General features: G+C 39.5%; 1 protein-coding gene across 2 annotated transcripts in view; it reads right to left on the bottom strand.

Moving 5' to 3' along the window:
* The window catches only part of SPIDR (scaffold protein involved in DNA repair), a 195,854-nt gene that overhangs the window by 18,726 nt on the left and 163,797 nt on the right, over positions 1–13,331 (bottom strand). The window contains exon 11 of one of the 2 annotated variants that reach the window (XM_039549214.1): positions 8,766–8,924. The exons of the other annotated variant lie outside the window; for it this stretch is intronic. Within the exon in view, the coding sequence (XP_039405148.1) occupies positions 8,766–8,924 (159 nt within the window). The remainder of the gene's footprint in view (positions 1–8,765; positions 8,925–13,331) is intronic. 2 annotated transcript variants of the gene reach the window in all.

The following is a 13,331-nucleotide window of genomic DNA, read 5'->3' as shown; positions in this document are numbered from 1 at the left end:
CAGCTGATTGTAACTGCTTTCCAGAAAGTCAGCAATTATCAGATACAGAGCAACAACAGGCAAGATTTTGCTATGCTAAATACATGTGCAGAGAACTATCTCCTTCCTACACTGCTGATCACTTAGTTATGATTTGTATTTACTCATTTTGCAAGTTCCACACTTTTGATTTAAAAAACAAACATAAAATTAACAGCCCAGCACATTAAGGTAATATGTTGACCACTCTTTAGCAAACCAAGCTGTACTTTGCAGCAGTTCAGGGGCTGCCTTTTGGGTGGAGCATCTTTGCTGGACAGGCAGGAGTAGCCGAGGGAGGGGAAATAGCTACAGATAACCAGCTTGAAGAGGCATGCATTTTTGAGTTAAAGCTCTGAGTTATCTTGTCCCAGTTCTCTGTTCTGTGCAGTTGAAGCACAGAAATCTGGATTTTAACCCCACACTGCCTCCAAGAACAAGTTGTCCGTTCCTCCAATTAAGAAAACCACTATTTCTGAAACAACTCTAAAAAATGAAGTCAAAAACTTGTTAAAAGTAATATTAGCTTCTAAACCCAGCTGTTTAGAAGGAAACCACATACCCTGTTTACAGGGCTGAAGCACGTTGCAGTATGCTGCTTCTCTTCAAGGGGTCATGGAAACTTTCCTTTTAAAGTTCTGCTTTTAGCTCACTTCTGCTTAAGCTTATTTATTTCTGCATTTCCTTAGTCCTTCTCTGGATCCTTAGACTTTGGGTGTCTACAGGGAGCTTCTCAGCATGTTTTTTTCCCTGCCTGTGATTCAGTGTTAACGGTGATGCCTTTGGACCAGCACTGCAAGAAATTTTATGGCCGTAAATCTCAGAGGAGATCCTGGGGAATAAAACCTGAGGCCCACAATTCAGGTAACAAGCTGGCAGACTAAAAAGATGATGTTGCTACCTGTAGTTGTGTTCTCCACATGAATGAACAGACTAGAGACACAAATATGCTGCTCATTTACAGAAATGGACTTCCTGGCTTACATGGCATCATCCCCAAGTCGGTAAAAGGAAAGAGACTGGGGTAGTTTTGGTGTTCGGAGGTTTTTTGTTTAGTTTGGGTTTATTGTTTGTTTGGTTTTGGTTTTTAACACTGATGACATTACAACACACAAAGCAATATTTCTTAGGTATTAAAGATACTTCACAGCAAATCAATCACTTCTTGCTTGACTGGGGCAAAATTTTCTGTTTTGTATTGTACAGAATGATATCTGACACAAGGAAGGCCAATCCCCAGAGGAACTAACTGGTCTTGCTAACTGGGAGATGAAAAAGGAGAGCTACAAAATGAGAGCAAAGCCTCCTGTACAGCTCAAGCAGTTACATAAGTGGCCTTCCTCACACGACCCCAGCACAAGGTCGGAGCACGGATATGAATGTACCACAAACAGTGTGTGTGTGTGCACAGAGACTGCATATGTATCAACCTAGAGCAACTAAGCCATGCTGCTTGTTGCAAGTTCCCATCTTCACACAGACCTTACACTGACCCCCCATATGCATTTTAAAGTATTCACAAAGGACATGAAGTTGTCCTTTCTTCTTCAGCTCACTTCTAACTTGTTACCCCATGTCAGAATATCTAAGACATATGGTACATTTTCTTCTGTTCTGTGTGTCCTTTTGGAGAAGGCCATCTACTCTTGAACTAGGAGCACTTAATTAATAAATGTAATTAATTAATTACTAAATGACAGAATTTGCTTACCAGCAGGCAAAGGATCAGTGCTGTGTGGGGTAGGTTTCCTGAACATCTTGGCCCCATCATTTCTTTGACACCAGTCAGGCCAAGGGCAGGGACAAACCAAATGATTAGCAAGTTCCAAATCACATCCTGCTGTGATCCTTGCCTATGAGCTGGGATGTTCTCTCCTGGAGCTCTCACTCCATCGGTCAGTGTCCCTGGTGGGGAGTTCCCCTCTTGCTCCACCCACTTACACACCTCCAGGAAAGTTAACTCTCTCTTTACGCTTATGGGCTTCAACTTAGCAGAAGGGAGAATGAAGTGGGGGCACTGACACTGGAGAAATGACAAAGACATTGTGTCCTCCTCTGTCGGAAATCATTATCCTCACAGAAAGAATAAAATGAATTCCCTTCACTGGCCAAGTAACACTCAAACTCCAGTTCAATCTCATTTGAACAATGGGTGCAGTTTATTCAATATGTGTAGCCTTCTTCAGCTATGGAGTCAGGACAAGAGATGAACAGCTGGCTCTGTGCTACAGTGAAGGGACATGGTTAGCACCCATGTGCATATAGAGCCTCTCTAGATGCAGAAGACAAAATAAAAATGTTAAAATTTTGCTCTGTGAGTGTAATTACTAGTTACTTAAAAAAATAAGTAATTTTGATCACAGAAGGACAGACTTCTAAGAAAGGAAAAGCGGAATAAGGAGAGAGAAGAAACAGGCTCAAGGATCAAAAAGAAAAATGAACATGTGAAGTATTTTGAGTAACTTTCTTTTTTCTTTTACTTCAGGGACTAGGGCTCTATTGTAGTACTCTGTAACTTTGAAAAAAAGACTGAATCTATAGCAGGAGAAGGACAAAAATCATCAATCAGATTCTAAATGACAGACTCAGCTGTCTACTTTCCATGCCAGACTTAACTTTGTGTTTGGTAAAACAAATTTTGTCCCATCCCAAATATGTATGTTTCCACTGTTTAACACCAACACAGTAAGACTACCAGTAACTCCAGTGGAGTGTTACAGTAAAGATTTCCACAGAAATATGGACTTATGACAGGTAGGTATGCCTCTCTTCTGTAAACCCACATCTTCAAGCTTTGCTTATGTATAATGAGATTTTTATATATGTGTGTGTGTATCTCCATATAGTATGTAAAATAATTTTTTTCATGTCCTTAATTATTTTTATTATCCAATGTTCTCAAAGGACATCTCTCTCCACTTAAACTTTCTTTGCTAAACTTCAGTACATCTTTTCACTGTATCCATAAATGCACACTGCCTGCTGTGTACCCAGACAGCAGGAAGAGAATTTTAAAGCTGTAATACTGTTAAACAAGCTAAATACATGACTGATAAACCAGTACTTACACTATCAGAACATCTCTGATCCTGTGGAAATTCCATTTATTTCATACTACAGGCTGTGTTTCAAAAGCCAGACAACTTCAAGCTCTGATTTTTCAAAACTGCATTTCACTGATTCTGACCTGACAACTTATTTCATAATTTAATAAGATGATCTTGTTTATTTCTCTCACAAGCATGAAGTTTCAGCTACAGTTCTGCTCCAAGAACTTTGTGTGTGCCATGCCTGATCCAGCTTTTAACACATGGCTTATTAGTCTGAGGGATTTTTCAACTTTAATCACAACAGGCTCAGGGGAAAACTACTGGAGGGAGAAAATACCAGCAATGTCAGAGAAAAGAAGGCACATAAACAGGGAAAAAAGGAACACTATGTAAGGCTTACAGCAAGGAACAGAAAGATGCTAGGATTCTCTTCCAACATCTTCCACAGCTTTGCTCTGAGGACTCAGGACTTGGCACTTCTCTGCTTCCTCCTCTCCTACTTCTTAAAATTTTGTCTAAACCGAAACAGTTTTCCTTGGCAGTGTCAGTCTCAATTATTAAAAACTCAAAAATAAAGCAATTCCTAGCCCCCTGTGCAAAACTAAGGAATTCCTTAATAATCACCTAGACTGCATAAGCTTCAACTTTCAAGGGACAAGCAATCCAAACACAAGGCTGATACTGTAGGCTCTCTCTCTCCCTCCAACTGACCTACTAAGATTTTGCAGCGCACAAACTATGCAACACCACATTTTCTTAGACTTGAGTAATAAAAGCAACAAAATCACAAAGTAAAAATCAGAGCCTACTAAACCAGCATCTTTGCCAAAATGCAAACAGGGAGGAAGGGCTGCTGACCTTTTCTCCCCACAAGTTTTGTTTAGATATATGGAATTATTTTGTTGAATGATTTACATACTTTAATGACTCAATTTTCTACAGTACATTAGAAATTACACATACTACATTAAACCACTGAAATTATAATAAAAAAGTACTTTTGGTTCAATATGGATATGCCTATGTTATTCTCCAGTGCTGCCTACTAAATAGATTAATGATAGAATCACTAAGATACAAGCAGCAGTCCATGTTTATTAAAGAATAGAAAATTCAGAAAATAACAGAGTTCATTTCTGGTACAAAAGCAGCCATAGAAATTAATTTTAAAATAATGCAAATATTCAAAACTTCAATGTGATTACTGAAATTATGCTTTAAATGAAACTCAACTTTTAACCACAGCAATTACTGAAGTATTTCAAGACCTCGAAACCCAGAGACGTGGGGTGGATCTTTTAGATGGCAGTCTTTTTGGAGGAGGGAAAACCAAAGGAAGGAAGTTATGACCTCCTTGCTCTGCGGAGAGTTCTTACTATTACATTTCCTGTCTATGTCTAGCAGTTGAAACACGTACTCATGCAGCAGTTAGCAGAGGTCCTCTCTTCTGAGGACACAGCAAAATGAAGAGAAAGTATACAGAGAAAAGGCGAAAAAAGGAGAGAAATTGAGCTCAGAGAAGTATGTGACTCAAATAAAAAGGGAAAAAAATAGAAAAGAATGAAAACCCTCAAGCACAGTAGTGACCACTACAAATATACAGGGAGATTTCACATTTCAGTGCCTAACATTTGAAAGCTTAAAATGACAAACAACAGAAGCCAACTTTATTTGAAAATGCAGAAATTCCTCAGAAAAACATAACACTGGTTGATGAACTCAATATTCAGAGTCTGTTTACTGCAGAGGAAAATGCAACAGATAATACAGACTGCCATGAATTAAATGTTGGCTCAAAAGCCAAAGCTTAGGAGTTGATGTATCCTTCAAAGTGTTTTAGCCTATCCAACACAAGGGTGGATTTTAGCACTCTCCATGCAGCAGTTGCCTCTTCTTTTGAAGCTTATTAACCATTTTTTTCAATTTAGGGACAAAATTTGCACTGACACCCTGTGTTCTTCCTCCCCCCTCCATTTTTAAATTGTTGTCATCTTTCTGTTCTGCTGCAGAGAAACTCTTCATATTTCTAACATATAAGAAAGCATAAAGAGAAGAAGCAGGTACATCTGCTATACTCAGCAGTAAAGCAACTCAATGATTGGAAAATCAGGTGAAAAGACACAAATTGTCAAAATCCAAACTGTTGTTCTGTGTGGAACTCCAGGTAGGGCTGAAAAAAATAAAATCAGTATTTTTTGTTGATAAAGACAGGTATCTAACTACAAAGATTTTCTCAGCTCATTGAAATTGATTTCTGGTAGGAAGCAGGAACCATGACAATTTATAGGTTATTTACTCCTGAGGCATTTTAGTGAGTGCTCAGTCCCTGCACCTAATTGCATTCATTTAGTTCCTGGTTATACCTGACATACCTGAAACATGCCTGGGACCTATTAAAACAGGAGGGTTGCATGTGCTGCATATGGATTTTTAACCAGCATTCCTGCCTCTAGCAGCACACCCCCAAAATCTCACTTCCTCTTCCTCAAGGGGCTGAATTTAAGACTGACACATGAGGCAGTGGGAGGGTGAGGGTGAGAACATGAGCCTCTAAGGAGCCAACATCACCAGCAGCCTTTCAATTAATATTTTTTAGTCTTCTCCCTTTAAACCACTGCACCTTTTTTCTTCTTTTTTGCTGATACTAAGCACGCAGTCCAGGGAATAGTTGTAGGAAAGGCTAAGAGACGAGTATGAATGAGAGGATGAAGAGAAAAGCTGTCAGGAAGCAGATACTGAAGCACACAAGTTCAGTCAGTTGCCACAGTACTGCTTCCTACTTTATCCAACAGCCTCACGAACAGAGTAGAAGAACTGCTGGAAATCAGGCACTGAACAAGCCATGGCAACTCTGCCATGACTCAGCCCGGTCCTTCTGTCTTACAGGATTGCCAGAAACTGGACTGCAAAGGGAAACACAACTTCCTTTACTGGACTGCAAAGGGAAGGAAGGACTTCTTGCAGGGGAGCTTAGGGGAGTATGCTTTATGTGGGGTATGGGCCTGGCTCTGAAAACCACCTAAATCAGTAAAAGACCTTCAAACAACCTATACAAGACCCTACTACTTGTCAAAGCATACTGAAAACCAATATTCAACATTGCAAGTGTTTCTCTCAATGTAACGTTACTATAATTCCAACTTTTCACAGAGCTGATCTTTGTCAAGACAGGACGTGGTTGTGTAAGTTCTTATCCCGCTTTTCTCTTGGAACACAAGTGTTTTCTTATCAGAGAAGAAATGTGTTTAGTTTCTTTAGCACTCCTTAACAGTACAGGTCCATTCCAAAGATCAAGCAACGTGTCCAGCCAGGTTTTCCCCTGTGTGTAGAATACCCCTTATTACAGGCTTATAGGTTTTTAGCCCTTGAAATGAAACTTCAGCTCACAACAGTGATTTTAAAATTGCATTTACAGGAGTGATGTCAAATAGCACTTTAAATTAAATATTTGATGGTGAGGATGGATGATGGCCTGGAAAATTTTCTGAACAATAACAGTGGTCCATTGATGCAAAATGCTTGAGAACCTCTTGTATCTATTAGCAAATCTCCTCTGTCGCACAGAGGGACTGAGGAAGCACTCTGTCTCTGATTACAATCCATGTGACTGTGGGACAACTTGAACATACGGGATCTTATTAGCCATTCCTGGCTCTCTCCAGATCATGCGCTTCAAAGGCACATACAAAAAAAAAGTCATTACTTTTCCCTCGTATTTCCTACATTTTCTTCCCTTTTATCCACTTAAAAGCCACTGTCAGACTCCAGGAAACAAACAGTTCAAAAGCCATCTCCTTCCAAAAAGTAATTGGTGTTCTCAAAAAAAAACCAAACAAAAAGGCAGCAGTCTTTCTTGCAGGGCAGACCACATAGTTCTTACTCACTCATGTGCTGCAAGCCAAGGTTGGGCACTCACAGGCATATCCCATCATGTGCTTGGATACACCACTGGCTCTGGAAATCCATTTATCCAGTGGCAATGAGTTCTACAGCTTAATTACACTCTCTGTGAGTAAGTACTGCCTCATATTCATTTCAGCTATTGCTTTACTGTGGTTTCCATCACACCTAGAATGTGTCCCAAACACTTAGAAGTAATAAAAAGTTATAAAGCAGAACTTAGGCTAAAACAATTAAGAAAAAAATAAATCCCTGAACAATTCCCCCACCCACCCATCTTGTACAATGAAATCACGTTTTAACCACTGCACTGTCCCCGAAGCTACACTATACCCATTTTCTTTTAATGTTCCCTAGCAGGGTTACCACCAGCACAGCTCCAGCTGAGCCACCAGCATTTTCAGCAGTGTGTCTTCTAACTGTCCTCAGAATAGCCAGAAGTAAGTAACTGCTGCTTTGAAACAGAATTTACATTAGAAAAAGTCTGTCTCTTATTAGTTAGGCAGAGTACTGGAAGCACCAGCAGCCAGTTGTAAAACTTCATTTGTATCCAGAATTCCAAAGCCATTATTTAATTTGTTTGGAAAAAATGTAACTTGAAAATAAAAAGCCAACAAAATAATTAAATAAAAAGACGTGTTTGTTATTAAAGATCCATAAAAATGCAAGTAGGCTTGAAATCCAAAGGCTCTGAAAATTAACACTGCAAGTACATAAAAAGAAAAGCATACTGAATAGGGCTGGCTGGAAAACAACAATTCCATTTTGCTAAACATTTCAAGGCTTTGAAATTTGTTTTTGTTCCAATATGAAACAAAAATGAGACTTTCTCAAAGTTTTCATGAAATGAGAATGAGAGAAAGAATATTCACTCCCTCTGGACCTGAAAATAATCTTCCCAACAAAGCTGTCTCCAAAATAGATAATGTTTCCATGAAACATTCTGGTTTTGATGAAACAGCATTTTTCAACAGGAAAAAAAGTGTCAGCAGAAATACCATAGCCATTCTAATAGCAAAGCTTATCTAGATCGGATGCTTGTACGAATAAATTATGTTGAGAACTGAACCAATCTAATTGTATTTATATAGGTCCCCATGAGAACATTGTATCACTTTCCTTAGAACGATACTCTGTACGATAATCAACGTATTTAAGGTTTTTTCTTGACTAAAGATATTTTTTTTGAGGAACGTAAGAGGAATCACAGAGTAAGCAAAATCTGAGATGTACCATAAGTCACTTTGTTACTTACCTGGGGGAATTTTTCTATAAAGCTGTTGACATTCTTATTCCAAAATGAGAATGGCTTTGAGATTTGCAAGACTTTTTTTTTTAAGAAACTTAAACTGTGGTTCTAAAACCATATAGACTTAACAGAATTAGGCTCTCATATACTAAAGGGAAGTTTGTGCTTGAAACTTCAAGCCATACTGGGCAGCACTGTAGAAGAACTTAGTGCAGTAAGAAGTTCTGCAATGAAAGGGAGGTGAACTAATGTTTTTAAGTCTCTGAATCTACTGAAGAAGAAGAAGACACCCACATTTTATGAAATATTGCACACAGTAATTCCTTACTCTGCTAAGTACATATTTGTGCATTAGCTTATTTATGCTCATTTTGGAGAATGGTTGGCTCAAGCACAGCTGGATGGCCCAAAAGTGGCAATGAGGACATTTGATTGAACAAAGCCAGGTTCAGTTGTCCCAAAGAATGTTGGTCACACATATAAATAAAAAGGCAGATCACCTTTGCCTGCCACAGCAAGCAATACATTCTTCCATTAATTGTTCTCACCTTCCTCTTGTAGTTCTCTGCAAAATTTTCATTCCAGCTAAGCAGCAGGATTTTCCTTCCCATCTCCTGCAGTACAGCTCAATGTCATCTGTGGAACTCAGGGACTGCAGCCACACTTCACTGAACATGCCATAGGCATCCTGGACAAGGAGGCATAACCTGCAAAACATTCCTCCATTACTCACTGGCATCTGCTCGTACCAAACCAGTGAGCAAGGTTCTGAGAACGATATTACAAACTTCAGGACAGGGCTTATCCTCTGCAGTATCTGCAGAACTCCTATCAAGTAACGTATCAATAAACAAACCCAACATCATTAAAGGTTTTCTCACGTACATTTTCAGGACATAACAGGGCCAAGAAGTAGAGAAGCATGACTGAAACAAAGAGGACAGGGCTTGCACTGGGGATTAGATTAATTAACTGCTAGGCACTGTGGTTTGTGTACTTAAAAAGGAAGAAAGTTGAGTTTTTGCCTTACTTGAGGTGAATTCTACAGTGAAGAAAGAACAACAACAGAAACATAAATATGTGTGTGTTTATAAATACAAAAATTCTGCTTAGAAGTAAGCAAAGCAACATATTTCACAGGTAATAATCACCGAGATTGGCAAAGCAAGCATTACATTTTCTGAATTTTTTTTTTTAAAAGAGTCCTCAGGATGCAAAAAAGAGTGAAACATCATTTTTTTTCTTTGAAGAAGAAAAACCCCAAGCAAAACAACACAAAACTGAAGATTGGTATATTCAGTATTGGGTATGAAGCCCAGAGGAACTATTTTAAGAAGGTAATTAAAGAACCTACTAAACAAACAAATTGATTAAAATCTATGGAAGTAGGGGCTGTAGGGCTGGGAAGTATTGCTTAACCAACTTGATGGCATTCTGAGAAGATAGTACTGTCATAACAGATAAGGCAAAATCAGTGGATGTCATACATTTAGATAGTCATAAATGCATTTCACAAGATTCTGCACCTGAGATGAGCAGCCACGATAGCATGAGTCATGCAGGGCTGGAGGAAGGAGGCCCCTGTCTACAAGATTGGTTTTAATTGCCTCAGAAAGAGACAGTTAAGCATGGAAACTTTTCAAAGGGAAACAAAAATTACCTTTGAGGGTAGCACACACATCTTTGTTTCCAAATAAAACTCAGGGGTGCACTAGGCAGCAGAATTCAGTTCATTTCAAAGGTACATGCCAAAACTACCCTCCCCAGAGCAGCACCATTGTTCCTAGCAAGTCAACTCCAACTGCTTTTGGAGCACATCCTATAATGTGCATGCACACTGAAAGCATTCAACTGCAGTCACTACATCTTTATAAAACACATTTTAAATTAAATGAACTCCTACACTGAAGAAATTAATGTATTTTCTTCACATGTAAAAATAGGCACATGGAAGAGCACTAATCACACTTTCCTTGTTCATGATGAACTGTCTAACTTTGGCTTAGACCCTCAAGAAGGCTGCATTTGATGTAAGATACAGCCCCAAAGGCTTTCTGACAGCAGCAATTGTGCAAGGACCAGCTAAGAGTCCTCATTTTTCAGATTCTGGTGCTGGTTTTTAAGAGCAGCAAGGGATAGGACTCGATATTTTCCCCATACCTCTAGCTACAAAGGTCCCATACAAACTGAATCATCATCAGAAAAAAACCCCAAAATAAATCAGAAAAACTATGTTTCCCTGCTGCTTTCCATGTTAGGACTTCAGAATCAGTTAAGAACCCCCTTGAGTTTCAACTGATTTGACTGACACTCCCTGTGATATTGTTATGTTTGGAAAACCAGAGCTCATATTCTCTGGACATTTCTGAAAACCAGATTGAGGGGAACCGGAACAACAAAGCAAACAGTTTTGCCTCTGTTAACAAAATGTTGACTGTTAATGGTGAAAAATTAGGCCTCTGTATCTTGGAGCAAGAAGGGCCAACTGAATTTGTGTCTCACATCAGATCAGTTCAGCAGTCTCTTAACTGATCACTGGAATTTCTCATATCTCTAGTGAGACATAACTGAACACAAGTAAGTCTCAGACTAGCTGGCACCAGGGTTATATTAAGTCCTCTGGGACATGTTAATTGCCCAAATAAAACTAGCTTGGTTGGTGCTGAAGACATCAGTCACTAAAAGAGCATTTTCCAAGTCCTTTTAAGTCAAGCTAAGAGATGGTTTCTGTCAGACATGGGAATCTCAACTCCCTGCATCCCTGGCCACAGATTTCCATTCCTTTGTGGTGGCACATAAATGGCTAGGACAGGAAACTAATCTGACCAAAAAATACTGTAGCCAAATCAGCAGCAGCAGCAGCATCTGAGTTCCTTGAAAATTAACTCTGTAGAAGTAAACTCCTACTTGCATGGAGTACTGTTCTAGGCAAGGATGTATTTTCCTTGAAGCTCCCACTCCAGCTGCCCAGTGTATGCAGCACATACAGCCATCTCAGGTCATATGATGGGAGAATGGTCATCTTCTGACCATGCTCAATGCAGAGAAGAACTGTGTAATTTGAGGCTTCCATCATTAATGTTCCCATTCACACTGGGAATACGTTCATGATGATTGGCATCACGAAGGACCACAGAGCAGCAGAACCTATTGCATCAGATTCCAAGTACCTTTGCTCTGCCAGGTTCATACACAAGAGCAGACAGACACTATATTTACTGCACTTGCTCTAAGTGTCCAAAAGGTAGTCACAGTTTCTCTACAACATGCATTTAAAATGAAATGTATGTATTGCCTCACTTGGAAGTCAGAATTTAATGAATAACCTTCAGATGCCCGATTTCAGACTAAGAGAGAAATATCCCAGATCAACACCATGAAGACAAGTTCACAAACACATTATCCCTGCTTTACCACGCCCTTAAAACAGTATAAATGAATGATGACAAAACCTTGAAATACTGTAAGTGTTTGAGGGACTACTTATTTTTCCACTTAATGACTATCATGATGTCAGCTGTATCCCACAACAGACTCAGCAACGCACTTGGAGAACTACCCTCCTGTTCTTTGGGACTGGTTCTGTTCTTAAGGATTTTGTACATGCTGTCAGCATCACTGACAGTAGTTCAGCTGCATTCACAGCCTATTGATTCACGACCTTAACTTCTTTACCAGAACTCTTTTCCCCTTGATTTCACTTTATTCCAAGAGCAGTGCATTTGGATTATTTTCCCATGTTGCAGTGTTGCTCTCACATTACAGCAAATGTTCTCACAAATTAATTTTTAGCTGGCAGTCTAACTGTGATTAAAGCCAACAGCTTGTCCCATTACTTTTTTTCCCCCTTTGAACCTCACTACCACGATGAAAACCCACATCAAAATTATGAGACAAGCTGCAAAGCCAAAATGAGTATCTCCCCCCAGGAATTCAGCATTTGTGTTTTATGCACATCTATAGATTTTCTATTCTATAGAAAATACTTTTTTTTCATAAAATGTGGATTTGTATAGGTTAATCAGGTTAAACATACCTTTACCAATGCCTTGTCAGCATGCATAGTACTGAACTGTTAAAAAAAGACAGGCAACATCTCCAATTCAATCAGTGGTGCTTGTGCAGGGAGGAAATAAGGGCCATCTTTATTTTTGGGACAACAGGATGTAACCCTGTGTAAGACCTCAACTTAAAAGACGGGGTTGGAAACTGAAATCTCTCAAGTAAAACAGCAGAGAATTCACTCCTGGAGAGAGGGGTAGCAGGAAAGCCAGTAGAGGAGCAAATATAGGAGATACAGACTAAGGGAAAGGTGAAGCATGATGCATTGGTAACAACAAAGGGGGCAAAGATAGGGAATGATAAGAAGTGAGGCAGAGTTTGGCTTTTTTTTTTTTTTTTTATGTAATGACACAGTAAGTCTCATGCAAAAGCTTGGGAAGATTTTGTTAATTTGCTAATAGCCAGAAGCAAGGTTGGGGGCTGGAGGAAGATGAGACTGATTACTCTGCATTATTTCTATGATGGTGCTGATCTTTAGGACAAAATGCCTCCCAGTAGAAATCTGGAGAGGATTACAGGATTAATGCCATGCCCTTCTCCCAGTTAGTCACTCTTCATGGGTAAAGGGTAAGTCCTTCTTTTACTAATATGTTTTTATGCATGAAAAATCATCTCTCTCCATATTGCTGCCTTTTATCAAGCAGCTGACTTTCTGGAGAGGTAAGGGCAATGAAAACCTTCTCCATTTTTGGTCACCTCCAGCCTCCTCAGCAGCTAGCAGCAAAGAATAAGAAAAGGAAGATCTGCCTGCAGAGATGAGCGCACAGGGAGGCCAGAACAGACTGATTACACAGACACTGCCTTTACTGAGTCTTGTGAAAACAAACAGCAGAAATTTGTCATGAGCAGATCTTAACCAACAAGTAATTGTTTTAGCCTTGGGTCGGAGGACAACTGTGTGGCCCAGGGCAGCTCTTCTCCATGCACAGCTAAGCTGTGCAGTACAGCATGAGAAGGACAGCCAGGCAAACACCCCCACCTTTGCAGCACTCTGCACAGACCTCATTAGTTGCTCTTTCTTTGGAAGGGAGAAAAACGAGGGAATGGGAAAA

This window comes from Corvus cornix, chromosome 2 (assembly GCF_000738735.6).
Source record: "Corvus cornix cornix isolate S_Up_H32 chromosome 2, ASM73873v5, whole genome shotgun sequence".
Lineage (NCBI taxonomy): Eukaryota > Metazoa > Chordata > Aves > Passeriformes > Corvidae > Corvus > Corvus cornix.
This window is presented reverse-complemented; position numbering and strand designations above follow the sequence as displayed.